Source organism: Pipistrellus kuhlii, unplaced genomic scaffold (assembly GCF_014108245.1).
Source record: "Pipistrellus kuhlii isolate mPipKuh1 unplaced genomic scaffold, mPipKuh1.p scaffold_m20_p_1, whole genome shotgun sequence".
Lineage (NCBI taxonomy): Eukaryota > Metazoa > Chordata > Mammalia > Chiroptera > Vespertilionidae > Pipistrellus > Pipistrellus kuhlii.
The window spans coordinates 185,932,421-185,946,430 of NW_023425404.1; the positions used below are offsets into that span (position 1 = coordinate 185,932,421).

At 37.8% G+C, this 14,010-nt stretch overlaps 1 protein-coding gene across 5 annotated transcripts in view; it reads right to left on the reverse strand.

Annotated features, from left to right (window-relative positions):
• ANAPC4 (anaphase promoting complex subunit 4) overlaps nucleotides 1–14,010 on the reverse strand; it is a 34,375-nt gene that overhangs the window by 12,948 nt on the left and 7,417 nt on the right. For 4 of the 5 annotated variants that reach the window (XM_045573588.1, XM_036419172.2, XM_036419198.2 and 1 more), the window contains 14 exons: nucleotides 13,611–13,685; nucleotides 13,454–13,480; nucleotides 13,316–13,360; nucleotides 12,568–12,652; nucleotides 11,810–11,914; nucleotides 9,573–9,656; nucleotides 8,034–8,120; nucleotides 7,581–7,645; nucleotides 6,871–6,913; nucleotides 6,682–6,758; nucleotides 5,073–5,173; nucleotides 4,941–4,992; nucleotides 3,760–3,815; nucleotides 202–248 (listed from right to left, as the gene is read on the reverse strand). In XM_045573588.1, coding sequence (XP_045429544.1) covers nucleotides 202–248; nucleotides 3,760–3,815; nucleotides 4,941–4,992; nucleotides 5,073–5,173; nucleotides 6,682–6,758; nucleotides 6,871–6,913; nucleotides 7,581–7,645; nucleotides 8,034–8,120; nucleotides 9,573–9,656; nucleotides 11,810–11,914; nucleotides 12,568–12,652; nucleotides 13,316–13,360; nucleotides 13,454–13,480; nucleotides 13,611–13,685 — 949 coding nt within the window. The remainder of the gene's footprint in view (nucleotides 1–201; nucleotides 249–3,759; nucleotides 3,816–4,940; nucleotides 4,993–5,072; nucleotides 5,174–6,681; nucleotides 6,759–6,870; nucleotides 6,914–7,580; nucleotides 7,646–8,033; nucleotides 8,121–9,572; nucleotides 9,657–11,809; nucleotides 11,915–12,567; nucleotides 12,653–13,315; nucleotides 13,361–13,453; nucleotides 13,481–13,610; nucleotides 13,686–14,010) is intronic. The other variant, XM_036419190.2, reaches the window with a different exon arrangement.

The following is a 14,010-nucleotide window of genomic DNA, read 5'->3' on the forward strand; positions in this document are numbered from 1 at the left end:
TTAAGATTTAAGAATGTTAAATCTCATAAGATTAGCCATGATAAAGGTATTTGTGAGACAAAAAACAAAAGGCTTACATGTCTACAGCCGAACAGCCCATTAACTAATAACTTGGCATGATAACAATACCAAGACAGCCAGCAAAGCTGAGTTCCACCAGGGCATAAGTAACACATGAGAGAAATATACTGTTATTATTACCTTATTCAGCTCGGGAATCACGTGGTCTTCTGTCATTCTCAACATTGCTGAAAATATAAATTTAAAAATTACCTTTAAAGAAAAACTACGAACATAATTTTAGTTATAGATGCTCTTCCAAGACTAATGTGTTTCACTGGACCAAATTCTCAATTTTCAACATCCTCTTTTCACCCAGAAAAACGTATTTTCTTCTAAAAACTACAGGGAAGGAAAGGGGGTCAAATATGGTGAAGGAAGAATTGGCTGTGGGTAGTGAAGACACAAGGCAACAGACAGATGATGCAGTGTTAAACTGTACCCTGGAAACTTAATATAATCTTATTAACCCATGTCACCCCAGTAAGTTTAATACATTTTTTTTTAAATCCTAAAGGGTCAAGAATTTTATTTTTTTTTTAATATATTTTATTGATTTTGTACAGAGAGGAAGGGAGAGAGATAGAGAGTTAGAGACATCGATGAGAGTCATCGATCAGCTGCCTCTTGCACACCCCCTACTGGGGATGTGCCCCCAACCAAGGTACATGCCCTTGACCGGAATCGAACCCGGGACCTTTCAGTCCCCAACCCAACGCTCTATCCATTGAGCCAAACCGGTTTCGACAAGAATTTAAATTTGGTTTATTTTTCTAGATTCCCAGCGGTAAGGCTAATCATCCTAAACTCTTACTTTTCATTTGCTCCTTTATCCCAACCCACCGCCACTCCAGACAAACAAGTATAACCGCTGCCTGTGCTAAGACTGCTTTCGCTAGGATTCCTCCTTCTACCCCGGTGACGTTTCTTCTCCTCAGATCTACAAGGAATCCTTTCCTCCAAAGCCTTAGAATACCACGGGCATGTTTCTTTCCCGTGGGCTTATTCACTACGTAAAGAAGTTTGCACAACAACCCGTGTGTGTGTGTATTTATGTCTATTTACACAGACTCTGGTATCTGTGGCTATCGCCATCAACACTGTGCTTTCTGTGTGATGTGCCCCTGTGCTTCAGCAGTGCTGGAATGTGCCCCTTGTGTTTGGTCAGGAAAAGGCATGTTGGACATACTTCTGCAAATACAGATTTTAAAAGTATTTTTAATTCAAACTTCTATTGGTAAGGCCAGCCATTCTCATTCATTCATTTATCCTTCCCAAAATTACATATTAAGCGTTGCACAGGTGCTGCGGACACCACGTATAAAAGAAGACCCTGCTTTCATGAGGGTGACGTTTTACACAAGAGCAAGCCAAGGTTAGAGCTAAGGTGGCAGAGCCAGATTCCCATGAGGCCCCAGTGCCCGAACCAGTGTGTTTCCCACAGCGTCCTGCTCTCACTAGAAGGCCTGACTGAGTGGCAGTTCACGCCTCTTCTAATCCCGCTTCTTGTTACCGTGGGGACATGCAATAAGAATGTAAGCTGCCTTGCCGAAACCGGTTTGGCTCAGTGGATAGAGCGTCGGCCTGCAGACTAAAAGGTCCCAGATTCGATTCCGGTCAAGGGCATGTACCTTGGTTGCGGGCACATTCCCAGTGGTGGGAGTGCAGGAGGCAGCTGATGGATGTTCCTCTCTCATCAATGTTTCTAGCTCTGTCCCTCTCCCTTCCTCTCTGTAAAATATCAATAAAATATATTTTTTTAAAAGAATGTAAGCTGCCTGAATTACTCCAAAATTTTTAAGTAAAACCAAAGTGCTACTTCTGTAAGAGCAAGTTATTTCTAAGTTTTCTGTAATTCATTCTAATTAACAACTCTGATCAAACAACAGGCTGGCCTGAGAAACACTCTGGCTCCCCATTCTGGCTAGCGTTGGTACAGTTTTGAAAAAAATCTAAGGATTATAAATGTCAACATCTGTAGACCGCATTATTTTATCAAAAGCAATTATATTAGGCTGACAAGTATGAAGTTTGTTTTCAGATATCAGAATTGAAGGTTTGCGCAGCTGTTAACAAATAGGGGATAAATTCTATTTATAACTAAATTTTGCATATGTTGGAGGAAAATGTATGCTGGATTATTCCAAAGGTTTTAAGAGAGGTCACAGAAATAACAGTACAAATGGGCCTCAATAAAATATGCAAACACTGTAAAGTGAACATTAAAGCTTTTAATATCAAGTTAATAAGTATCTGTTAATTACCTACAAATACAAAGATTGTGTGGAAATTTTTTAAAAAGGGCCACAAGTGTCTGCATTCTATTTAGCTACAGCATCACTGTCCAGTGGAAATGACGATGGAAATGTTCTAGGCTGTGCTGTCCAACACAGTAGCCCCTAACCACATGGCTTTTGAGTACTTCAAATGTGTCTAGCATAACGAAGGAACTGAACATAAAATTTTACATAGCTTCAACTAATTCAATTAGCCGCAAGTGGCTAATGGCTAACATATGGACTGCATAGATCTAGAGACAGAAAACCAAAGTATAAAAAAGGAGATAAGCTAGTCAGGGGCAGATGCTGTGTCTTTCTTTTCTCTCTCTATATTAATTCTAACACCTAACAATGCCTAATACATAATAGGATTCAAAAACAATTTTTAGTATCTTTTTATTGATTTCACAGAGAAAGGGAGAGAGAAACATCAATGATGAGAGAGAATCATTGATTGGCTGCTTCCTGCACACCCCCTCCTGGAGATTAAGCCTGAAACCTGGGCATGTACCCTGTTGGGAATCAACCATGAACTCATGGTTCATACGTCAATGCTCAACTACTGAGCCATGATGGCTGGGCTAAAAAATGCTATTTTAGCCTAAGAGGTTAAACAAGGTTTAAAAAAAGGGGGGGTGGGGGGTACTTAGCCCTGGCTGGTATTGCTCAGTGGGCTGGAGCATCATCCTGTGCATAAAAAAGTCACAGATTTGATGCCCAGTCAAGGCACATTCCCAGGTTGTGGGTTTGATCTCCAGTCAGAGTGCATATGAGAGGCAACTGACTGATGTTTCTCTCTCACATCGATGTTTCTCTCTCTCTCTCCCACTTTCCCTTTCTTCTCCCCTTCCTTTCTCTTTCTCTCTCTCTCTCTAAAAATCAATAAAAACATATCCTTGCCGAAACTGGTTTGGCTCAGTGGATAGAGCGTCGGCCTGGGGACTGAAAGGTCCCAGGTTTGATTCCGGTCAAGGGCATGTACCTTGGTTGTGGGCACATCTCCAGTAGGGATTGTGCAAGAGGCAGGTAATCGATATTTCTCTCTCATTGTTTCTAACTCTCTATCCCTCTCTCTTCCTCTCTGTAAAAAATCAATAAAGTATATTAAAAAAGAGAACATATCCTTGAATAAGGTTTAAAAATAAATACATTAAACAAAGGTTAATTATCAGTGAGTGACAGAGACAACCAATGCTACACATGACATCTGAGAGGACGTGGGGGTGGATGGATATATAAAGAAATAAGACTGGCCATATGCTGAAAACAGCTGAATCTGGGTAAAGGGTGAAGGGGTTCATTTATACTATTCTCTTTACTTTTATAGGTATTTAAAATTTTACTAAAGTAAATATTCTAGATTGATATTGCTACAGTTTAAAAACAAAAGTGTGAAAATGACAAGAATGCTTTAACTTACCCACATAGAGCCACCGAAAAAATGCTTTGAAGTTTTTCATACTACTATCTATAACTCTAAAGAGATAAAAATAAATTGAAAATGAAATTATTACATAGGTTCATGTAACATTTTTCACTGTGGCATATAATAATCCTTCTTGTCCTGTTATATCCTATTTGATGACATGTTAGCCTTTAGAATAGATTTTACCAATCACACACACATACCCCTAAAAATAAACTTTCAAAAGAGCAAATCCTTATTCTTTTCAAAAATAAAATAACTCCTATTCTTCTAACTGGTTATAACAACCTTGCCACAAATGTAATAGTCTCTCCTAGCATTCAGTAAAAGCATGAAATCCTTTTCTAAAGTTTCAAATAAAAGAAATCAGAAAAAAAAACAAAAACTGTTATAGCATTATTCTGTTTAAAAAAAAAAATGGTCAGAAAGAAAAAACATGAATCCCAACAGAAAAGTATTATAAATCTGTACTGTCACCACCTCCAATATCAATGAACATTATTTTTGGAAGTTAATATTTTTGTCCTTACAGTAATGAATCACAAGAATTGAATTTCCGAGTGCTTGACACAAATGTACCCCCAAAATGAACTATTAGAAGTGGAAGTCACTTTCATGTTGTTGAGACTATTTCTGAATATATATTATTTTTAAAAATCTCTTTAAGTTTACACCTATAAGGTAATTACTCTAAGCAAATAATACTGCACTTTTTATTTCTAAATCTCAAAACCCCTCCCAAGCCTTAATTTTCATAACAGTGCTGGAAAGGTAGGTCATTATCATTAACCTTTCCATCCCCAGTAACACCTATGATCAAAACTCTCTGGCAGCAAAAAGTAAAAAAAAAAAAGTTCCTTTCTTAAGGAAAAAAAGTTCTTTAACAATCAATACAATTTAGAAATATGGAGGTAACCTACAGACGAACTAAAAATGGCAGCACTTTGAGAGTGAAAAGGTCCTCGAGACAGGGCCGGGGTAGGGATAGGGGGACAGGACAATACTGCTTTATGTTATGAGACCACTGTGCTACTGGCTGGTTTTAATCAAGGTATAATTTTCACAAAAACTTTAAAACTGGTTTTAAGAAAATCATGACAATTTGCTAAGTTCTTATTTGTAAGCGAAAGGGGAAATAGTCCCAGTCAGTGATGCCAGGTACCCCCAATACTTACTGAAGAAGTTCATTTGCCTTGAGGATGAAAGAGCCGACAGCAGTAATAGCATCTAAAAGGAAATAAGCAAATACCATTTGTCAGGTAAGCAAAGTGTGTTTAATGCACTCTGCTGGAAAATGAAATTACTACCTTCAATTCCCGCAGCATCTAATCCAAGAGGTTCATATTTTTGTTTCCATGAAGCCATTCCTTTTAGTTCACTCAGATGGTATAATAAAGACTCTGAGCCACTAAAACGGAGCAGAAACAAATTAGCAGCGTTACCTTCAGCAAGATGGCAGGCAGTTACTACCTAGCTTGAATGTTACTGAATATTCAAAAATTAAAACTAGAAGTAACTTAAATTTTTTCTATGAGAAATAATTATTTCTCAAAATTATTGCTAAAAACTGTAGCAGAATCACTTGGTCAAAATTGCTGAGATGAGAACATGACCAAGATGACTGAATTTTGTAAGAAAATTGAATCCTGTTCCACAGTTACTCCTAGCACTTTTAAGATAATCATTTGATCATCTTATCCATTCAACAGCTCTGTATTTAACATTCAGCAAGCATTTATTAAGCTCCAATTTTATTTATGACAGGCACTGTGCTAGACACTGTGGGAACATAATGGCAAAGAAAGAGAAAGGGTCCCCATGGCACCAACAGTCTAATGGGGAAGATGGTGATTACCACACAGACAGTCTATGGTTCAACTACATAAACACCTTGAAGGAAATGAACACGATGCAGTATAACAGAAGAAACTAATCTTCTAGCACAAGGAAAGGCCTCTCTGAACAAGTGATAGTTGAGCTAAGAGCTAAAGAGTGCCAAGTGAAGAGCAGGGTGGGAATGTTCCAGAAAGTGATGCAGGAAAGCATTAGGTAGGAGAAACAAACGTCAAGTTTGAGAAGGCCATGAGCGTGGGTGCAGCAGAGGCTGTGCTAACGACCATGCAAAAAGGTCTTGGGAATGAGAAGGCACTGGGAGTTTTGAAGCAAGAGTAACATGATCAGGCCCATGTTACTTGAACGTTTACCTTGCTTGAACATTCCTAAATATTCAGATATGTGTGTGTTTGAGGGGCACAGAGCGGACTGGAGAAGACCAGTCCAAAGGGTACTTGCAGGGACCCAAGGGAAAGGTGAGGAAGGGTTAGGGGACTCAGCATAAAGGGATTTATCACCATTTAAGTCACACACTGAGCACGTGCATCCGCCTGTCCACTGATTCACTGAGAGGCAGTGAGGGCAGCACCAGGGACTCGGGGATCTGGGAGAAGGTCCAGTTCTGACATTTGGTAATGCTGAGCCAGCCAGCCATGACCATTCTGAACTTGCTTCTTCTTATGTAAAATGAGGGTATCTAATCAACACCTTTCCAAGGTATTAAATGCAAAAGTACATAACATGCTTTGTAAACTTAAAAATGATATACAAACATTAAACTTAAATTCACTGCTCAAAAAAGGATCTATGTCCTATTCAAAATATGCCTCATTGTTGGACAGAGAAACAGCCCAGCCAGGGCCTCACCCGGTGAAAAGATGTTGGAAAACAAGTTCATAAAGCAGAATTACAGGATTGATTTCTTATATCTTGGGTACTCCAAGATTCACCTCAAATACCAATGCAATAATTTTCACTAGAAAAGGCTCAAAAACAGAATGACGGATGATGATAAGGCTGTAGAAAGACCAACACCCAGTACATGCAAATGCAATACCAAAGAATTCTACAAAACCTACATACCTCTGTAAGTGACTAATGACCAATTTTTGTATACTGGAATATGAGGACTCTATAGACTGGCCAAGCTTTTTTAAGCCCTAATTAAGAGAAGAAAATATATTTAATATGCAAGCAAGATACAATACGTCAGTAAAAAAATTAAGACTGTTCATGGCCACTGAAACACAAAGACTCTTTAACCACACACACCTTCACGGTTAACTGGTTCATTAAGAGGGTCTGAAGTTCAGCACTACAATGAAAAAGAAAGTGTTTTTAAGTCTTCTCTATTCAAAACCTGAATGAATACTTAAACCTTTTACATTTAAAATAATAAACAAGATTTTTAAACAAAATAAACAGAAAGAAACATCCCAGCAAACATCAAGAGTCTGTTGTACTGGTAAAAAGAAGCAATAAAGTCCAGAAACAGACTGAAGTGTATATGAGGAGTTACTATATGCTAAAGTAGCATTTCAAAGCAGTGAGGAGAAGGTATAATACTCATATTACCAAATAAATCACACCTGGGACATGTAAATGAAATAAAAAATAAACCATAAAAAAAAAAAAACAGAAGAAAACACAAATCAATCTTTGAATACTCATAAAATGGGAAAATTCTTTTTAAGAATAATGCTAAGGCAAAACTATTAAAGGAAAAATCTAATTTGGCTATATAAAAATTATTAAATTTTTATACATTTAAAATACATATAATATATATAATTATACAGATACAAAATTATCACATTTACATAAAAATGTGTATGTGCATAGTAAAGCCTAGCAAACATATATACTATCTTTTGTTCTTGTGTGCCAGAATTTAAAAATATTTTTACAATGAATATTTTTTTAAATAAAAAATTATTTTAAAAGAGAAGAAAATACAGAAGTACCAAACATGAGCTTATTACCTAGCTTTCCCCCACAACAGCAAGTGCATGAATTCATCTTGCACTGATGTGGTTGTGTTCTTCTCCTAAACAAAATGGATAAAATTATACGTATGTTTTAAATTGTAAGCATATTTATTCAAAATTACAGGTGCCATGACTCCCTTCTTTCTCCTTAGACTTGCCTTAAATGGATTCTGTACCTGTCAGTTACTAGGAATCAGCCAATCAGCTTTTCTAACAGCTGTCCTTATCCCCCAAGCCCCACCTACCCCACTTCACCATCCTGTCTTTACTTAAGCTGTACCAATGGGAAGACAGTCCTTTCTCTTTGAGAAAACAGCCTGAGCTTAAACCAAACCATGTGAAAGAAAACCTGATCTTAGCCTTTTTCAAATCAGACTGATTCTTCTCATGTACCTTACAAGGGTGAATAAGGACCAAGCATTCTTCACTGCGTAGGAGGCACGTTACCTGCACAAACTTGGTGAGACGAGAATCCATCTGCATCAGTATTTCTTCCCAGGCTTCACACATACACGTCAGTGACAAATTTACATACTATTAACAAAAAGAAGGAAACATCAAATATGGCAAAAGGTATTTAAATCAATATGCTAACTAAATAATGTGTGCTTCTTACTGTCCACTGTCTCAAAGAATCCCAGAATTTACTTTCAATCACTTTTAACTCAGTTAAGCCAGAGGAAAAGACTGTAGCTAACATTTGATAATTGCTTAACTATCAAACATTCCTAAATTACGTTTTTATCTGGTGAAACAAATACCCTACAGCTTCTGACATGTATGCCTTACATAAAGGAACTGTCCAAAGGCTGGTTTGGTCTGCTATTCAATTTTCAAACAGGATCTTTAAAAATACTTTGATCTCCCAAAATCTTTGACATCAAGTCAATCAGTGAGTGTGGGAGACTGGAAAAAAAAGGATTCCACATAGCTCCTCTATCCAGAGTGGATGTCTCCAGCCCTTAAATCTGGCCTGGCCTTGTACGCTTCCTCTTGCATTCTTGACACTCCGCCTCTGCCACCACTTTATGGACAAGCCTGGCTAGCCCGCTGAGAGGAGAAGGTGAAGCCTACACAAAGCATCACAGCTGAAACACATCTCGATCAGCCAGCTGACCACCCATGCAAGACCAAGCCCTGCCGAGATTCGCTGAACCTGGTCCTGATCAACAGAACCTCCCATCTGAGCCCAGACTGAATTGTCGACTAAGACATCAACCTACAGAATCAGGGGCTGTTTATTAAGTATCAAAGCTATCGATAACTCATAAGAAGACCGTTTTTCATAATACTTTCTTTACAATAAAACTTTTAAAATTCCAAGATATTATTTTATTTCTGGGAATATTTAAAACGATTTAAACTCCTTTTCTCTCTTTTTTTTTTGAGAAACAGATGATGGGAGCAGACATTCTATTAAATTTTTGTCTTGCTTTAATGGACATTGTAAGATTATCTATCAGACTAGATATCTTTACCACAAATAGTTAGCTTTACAAAATAAAATTTTCAAGTTTGTTATTTATAGAACATTAGAAACAGTAAACTAGAGGCCTGTGCACGAAATCCGTGCACTTGCGGGGGGGGGGGGGGGGCTCCCCAAGCTTGGCCTGCACCCTCTCACAGTCCAGGAGCCTTCGGGGGATGTTCAACTGAGTGCTTAGGTCTGCTCCCCCCCCCCCCCCCCCCCCCCCCGACATCCTTAGAGTTGTCATTCGGAATCCTTAGTGTTGCCTTCTACAGAAGTGGGAGAGGCTCCAGCCACCACTACTGTGCTCATCAGCGGCGAGCCCGGCTTCTGGCTGAGCAGCACTCCTCCTGTGGGAGTGCACTGACCACCAGAGGGCAGCTCCTGTGTTGAGCATCTGTCCCCTGGTGGTCAGTGTATGTCATAGCGACTGGTCATTCCACCATTCAGCGATTTGCATATTAGCCTTTTATTATAATAAATAGGACATTCACATAAAACAAGCTATAAATAAATACCTGCAAAAGAGCTGAAATGTGAGTAAACTTTCTGGCCATCCGAGTTACTTCAGGTAAGAAAGAGTACAATAGATTGGTTTCAAGCTGGAAAATCAAAATAATAAACTCACAATTAGATGCACTTATTTTTTAAAAACCTATTAAGTATTTTTCAATTACAGCTGACATTCAATATTGCATTAGTTTCAGATATATAGCATAGTGGTTACATATTTATTTATTTAAATACATTTTTATTTATTTCAGAGATGAAGAGAGAAATAGAAATAATGACGAGAGAATCATTGATCGGCTGTCTCCTGAACTCCCCCTACTGGGGATTGAGCAAACAACCCAGGCCTGTGCCTTTGACCAAAATTGAACCTGGGACTCTTCAGTCTGAAGCCAACGCTCTATCCATTAAGCAAACCAGCTAGGGCTGATCACATATTTTATAACTTACGAAGTAATCACCCCAATAAGTCTAATACCCACTTGACATCATGCAGAGTTATCACGATATTACTGACTATATTCACTATGTTGTACTTTACATCCACATGACTATTTTTAATGGCCAATATTACTTCTTTTTTTTTTAAATATATTTTACTGATTTTTTACAGAGAGGAAGAGAGAGGGACAGAGAGTTAGAAACATCGATGAGAGAGAATCATCGATCAGCTGCCTCCTGCACACCCCCTACTGGGGATGTGCCCGCAACCAAGGTACATGCCCTTGACTGGAAATTGAACCCGGGACCTTTCAGTCCACAGACCGATGCTCTATCCACTGAGCCAAACTGGTTTCGACAATATTACTTCTTTTAAAAAAGAAAAATCAGTCCTTCCCTGAACAAACTTCCAGTTACAAAATAAATAAATCATGGGGTCTTAATGCATAGGATGGGAACTACAGTCAATAATACTATATTACAAGAGAGTAAAGTAAACCTTAAAAAAAAATCTCATTACAAGAAAAAAATATATTTGTATAACTTTGTATTTTCCAGCATATTAGACGACCCCTAATTTTACAGTTAAAACATAGGTTTAGGCCTATATTTACTGTATAAGACTACCCCCCACTTCAAAGAAAAGACTTAATTTGCCGTCAAGATTTGCAGGTAATTTTTGTGCAATTTTGGTCTTTTGCCCCCGATTTTCGGTTGACTTTTTTTCGTTTCAAAAGTCGTCTTATACACCGGAAAATACGGTATGTAACAGATGATAACCAGACTTATTGTAGTGATCATTTCGCAGTGTGCACAAGTATCAAATTATTATGTTGTGCACCAGAAACTAATGCTATATGCTAATTATACCTCACATAAAAACACCTTTTAAAAAATAAATAAAGCATTACCTCCCAGTTTAAATAACAAAATCCCATAATTCAAATAGTCAAGATCTAACTCTGTATCATCGGAAAGACAATGTTAGAATTCTGCTCCTTTTGAGCACAAAAGTTTTAAGAGAATCAGAAGAAAACCTTAGGATTTTCTTTGCTTTAAAATATACTTTTATTGATTTTTCAAGTAAGAGAAAGGGAAAGGGGGAGAGAGAGAGAAACATCAATTGGCTGCCTTCTGCACGCCCCTTACTGGGATCAAGCCCACAACCTGGGCATGTGCCCCTAATGGGAATCATACCAGGAACTAAACCAGTGGCCTCTCAGTGCACAGGATGATCTCAACCAACTGAGCTACTATACCGGCCAGGGCATACTTCAGGATTTTCTACTCTGCCATGTTTAAGTGTGCATAACTCACCGTCCCTTGGTTAACAATCCCCTCTAAATAGGTTTTCATACTACTACTAGAGGTCTGATGCGTGGGGTCCCTTGGCCTGGACTGCGGGGATCAGGCCGAAACCAGCTCTCCAATATCCTCCAAGGGGTCCCAGATTGAGAGAGGACAGTTCTTAAATGACACACCCCAAAATCAGGCTCCCTCGTCTCTGGTTCCCGGTGCATCACCCGAGAACCTCAGCTGCCTAGTCACCATAGCTTGGCAGCTCCTGCACTAAGTGGCTGCCCCCTGGTGGTCTGTGCATGTTATAGCTACTGACCAGTCAGCCGGTCGGCCAGTCACTTAGGCTTTTATATCCTAGAATATAGATTCCACATGTAAGATTTAGAAGCCACAAGTCAATTGTTTGCTTTCTGTTTTAAGAACCATTTGGATGATATGGACAATAAAAACCTACAAAACCTTTTAAAAATAGGTTTACTCTCTGCTGTCAGGTTTCGATACTCACCTGGAAGTATGAAACTTCTGAAACACCAGTGGCAGAGACCTCTGTGACCACAGATAATGATTTCAAATCACTTGATAAACACAGCGCAAGACAAGTACCAACAATCTGTAAGACAGTCAAATTCCCCAGAATACTTAGTAATTCTGCTAGAGCGCATCGCGTACAAGACAGAACGCAAATGTTCACAGAGGTCTAAACAGCAGAAGCACGTAGCCTGGCTCCTGCCACGCATGTGTAGCCAGCCAAGGAAGGTATGCACCCGCCCAGCTGCAAGGACGAGGACCCACAGACACTCGCATACCCATATCAAGGCTCCCCAAGTTAAGTGCTGGAGAACCAACATATTCGACAGAGTCTACAATATTTTCAAGAAGATGATTAAGCTATGGAAGGGGGAAAAGCTATACGGAAGACAGAGTCTTAGCAACCATGCCACCCGGGAGACTCAGTACCGAGCTTCTGATGACTTGCATCACATTCCTATCACAAATTGTAGCTCTCACCCACCACAAGGCTAGAACAACATGAAATCACAATCAAGAGTTGTCCTACCAACATTTCTGTGAAAAAGAAAAACTTGACTAATGCCACCAACAGTTCCATATCTTCATAGACATGATAACACTATTCTGAACTTAGAAAAAAGTGTCCTATTAACATTTAAGAACAAATAATTTCGTGTTTTGTTCTTTTTCGTAAATCAATGAGCTGCTACGTTCTAAGGTAAACATTATTAAAAATATTAAAGGGAAACTTACCCCTGTGACTCGGGCAATTTTGAACATCCCATAAGCATAAAGTTCAATAAAACCAGAGCTTCCTCCAAGGACAAGAATATTAAGCCTAATTAAAAATAATGCAACAAGCTGAGGACAACAGGGAAGATGCAGTTCTTAAACCAAGATATAAACTGTTCCTGCTCTCATATAATCTGCATGCTGAAGCTCCCCTGTGGGGGAAATGAAACATCGAACAATCCACTGATACTCAATATTCAATCACATCGGCCTTACTGCATTTTTTCAAAAGAACATCATCAATTTTTTTCTAGGCTAAAAAAAATCAGTTTACAGTGAAATAAGCATCTATTATTTAGACAACGACTACATTTGTATACTCTCAATAACAAGACAACCCCTTTTCCAGCTAATACAAAGTGCCGTCAGTTTTATCATGGCTCTGACGCTACATGCACTAAACAAGCTTAAAGACCTTGAATATTTAAATTTAAATTTTAAAAACTCTAGTACTTCTATCCTCCTTTGCTTGTTATTGAAAGAAACAAAGGTACATTATAATATTGTTAAGCTTGACATAATTAAAGACCACACAATAAAAACAAGTAAACAATATATATTAATGTCTGTATTTTGCTCAGAGGTAATTGTCAGCAGTAAAATAATGACAAGTAAAGAAACTGCTCCTGAAACTCTGAAAACTATTTCAAATACTAAATATCGACTTTAATAAATTAGACTTGTTATTTAAGATATGTGCAAAATTTACCTGACATCTCCCAAAAGCTTAATAATTTCATCAGAATTTTCTTCACTAAAATATAAAAACAACTGGGTTATTTTTCAACTATAGCCTTCAGATAATAAAAAGATTATCTTACTTGGAAACAAAAAAGTCATACCTTACCTAAATATTTTCGAGGTATTGCTATAACTAGAGAAAAACAGAGATTGGGGTAAAAAAAAAAATACTCTTATTTTTTAAGTGAGATAATTGTCACAGTGTTAAAAGTAAATAAAAATTTGTAAGATTAATTCCAATGAAATTAAACACTGATACTTACTTTTTTGGCAATGTAGGTAATTTAGGTAAGAGAAGATTTGATTCATCTTCAGCATTATAAAAGGATGTTAGAACGCTAAAAAAAACACAAAAAAACACACACACACACCGCACACAAAAAAACAGAAAATCAAGCATTATAATAACACCAAAGATTTTACTTCCCTTTCCATTTAAAAATATACTGTTTTTTTAAATGCCCAGTTTTATACATTATATGTTATCAAGTAAACAGATGCCACACACATTTTACCACTAAATAGTTAATGGTAAAATAGTTATAACAATCACACACAAGAAGCAGAAGGGCAGAAAATCCATAGGAAATTCTTCACTTACAAAAGAATTTATTTCTGAAAAAAAAAAAATCAGTCTGGCCACTTTACATTTAGTGGAACAAA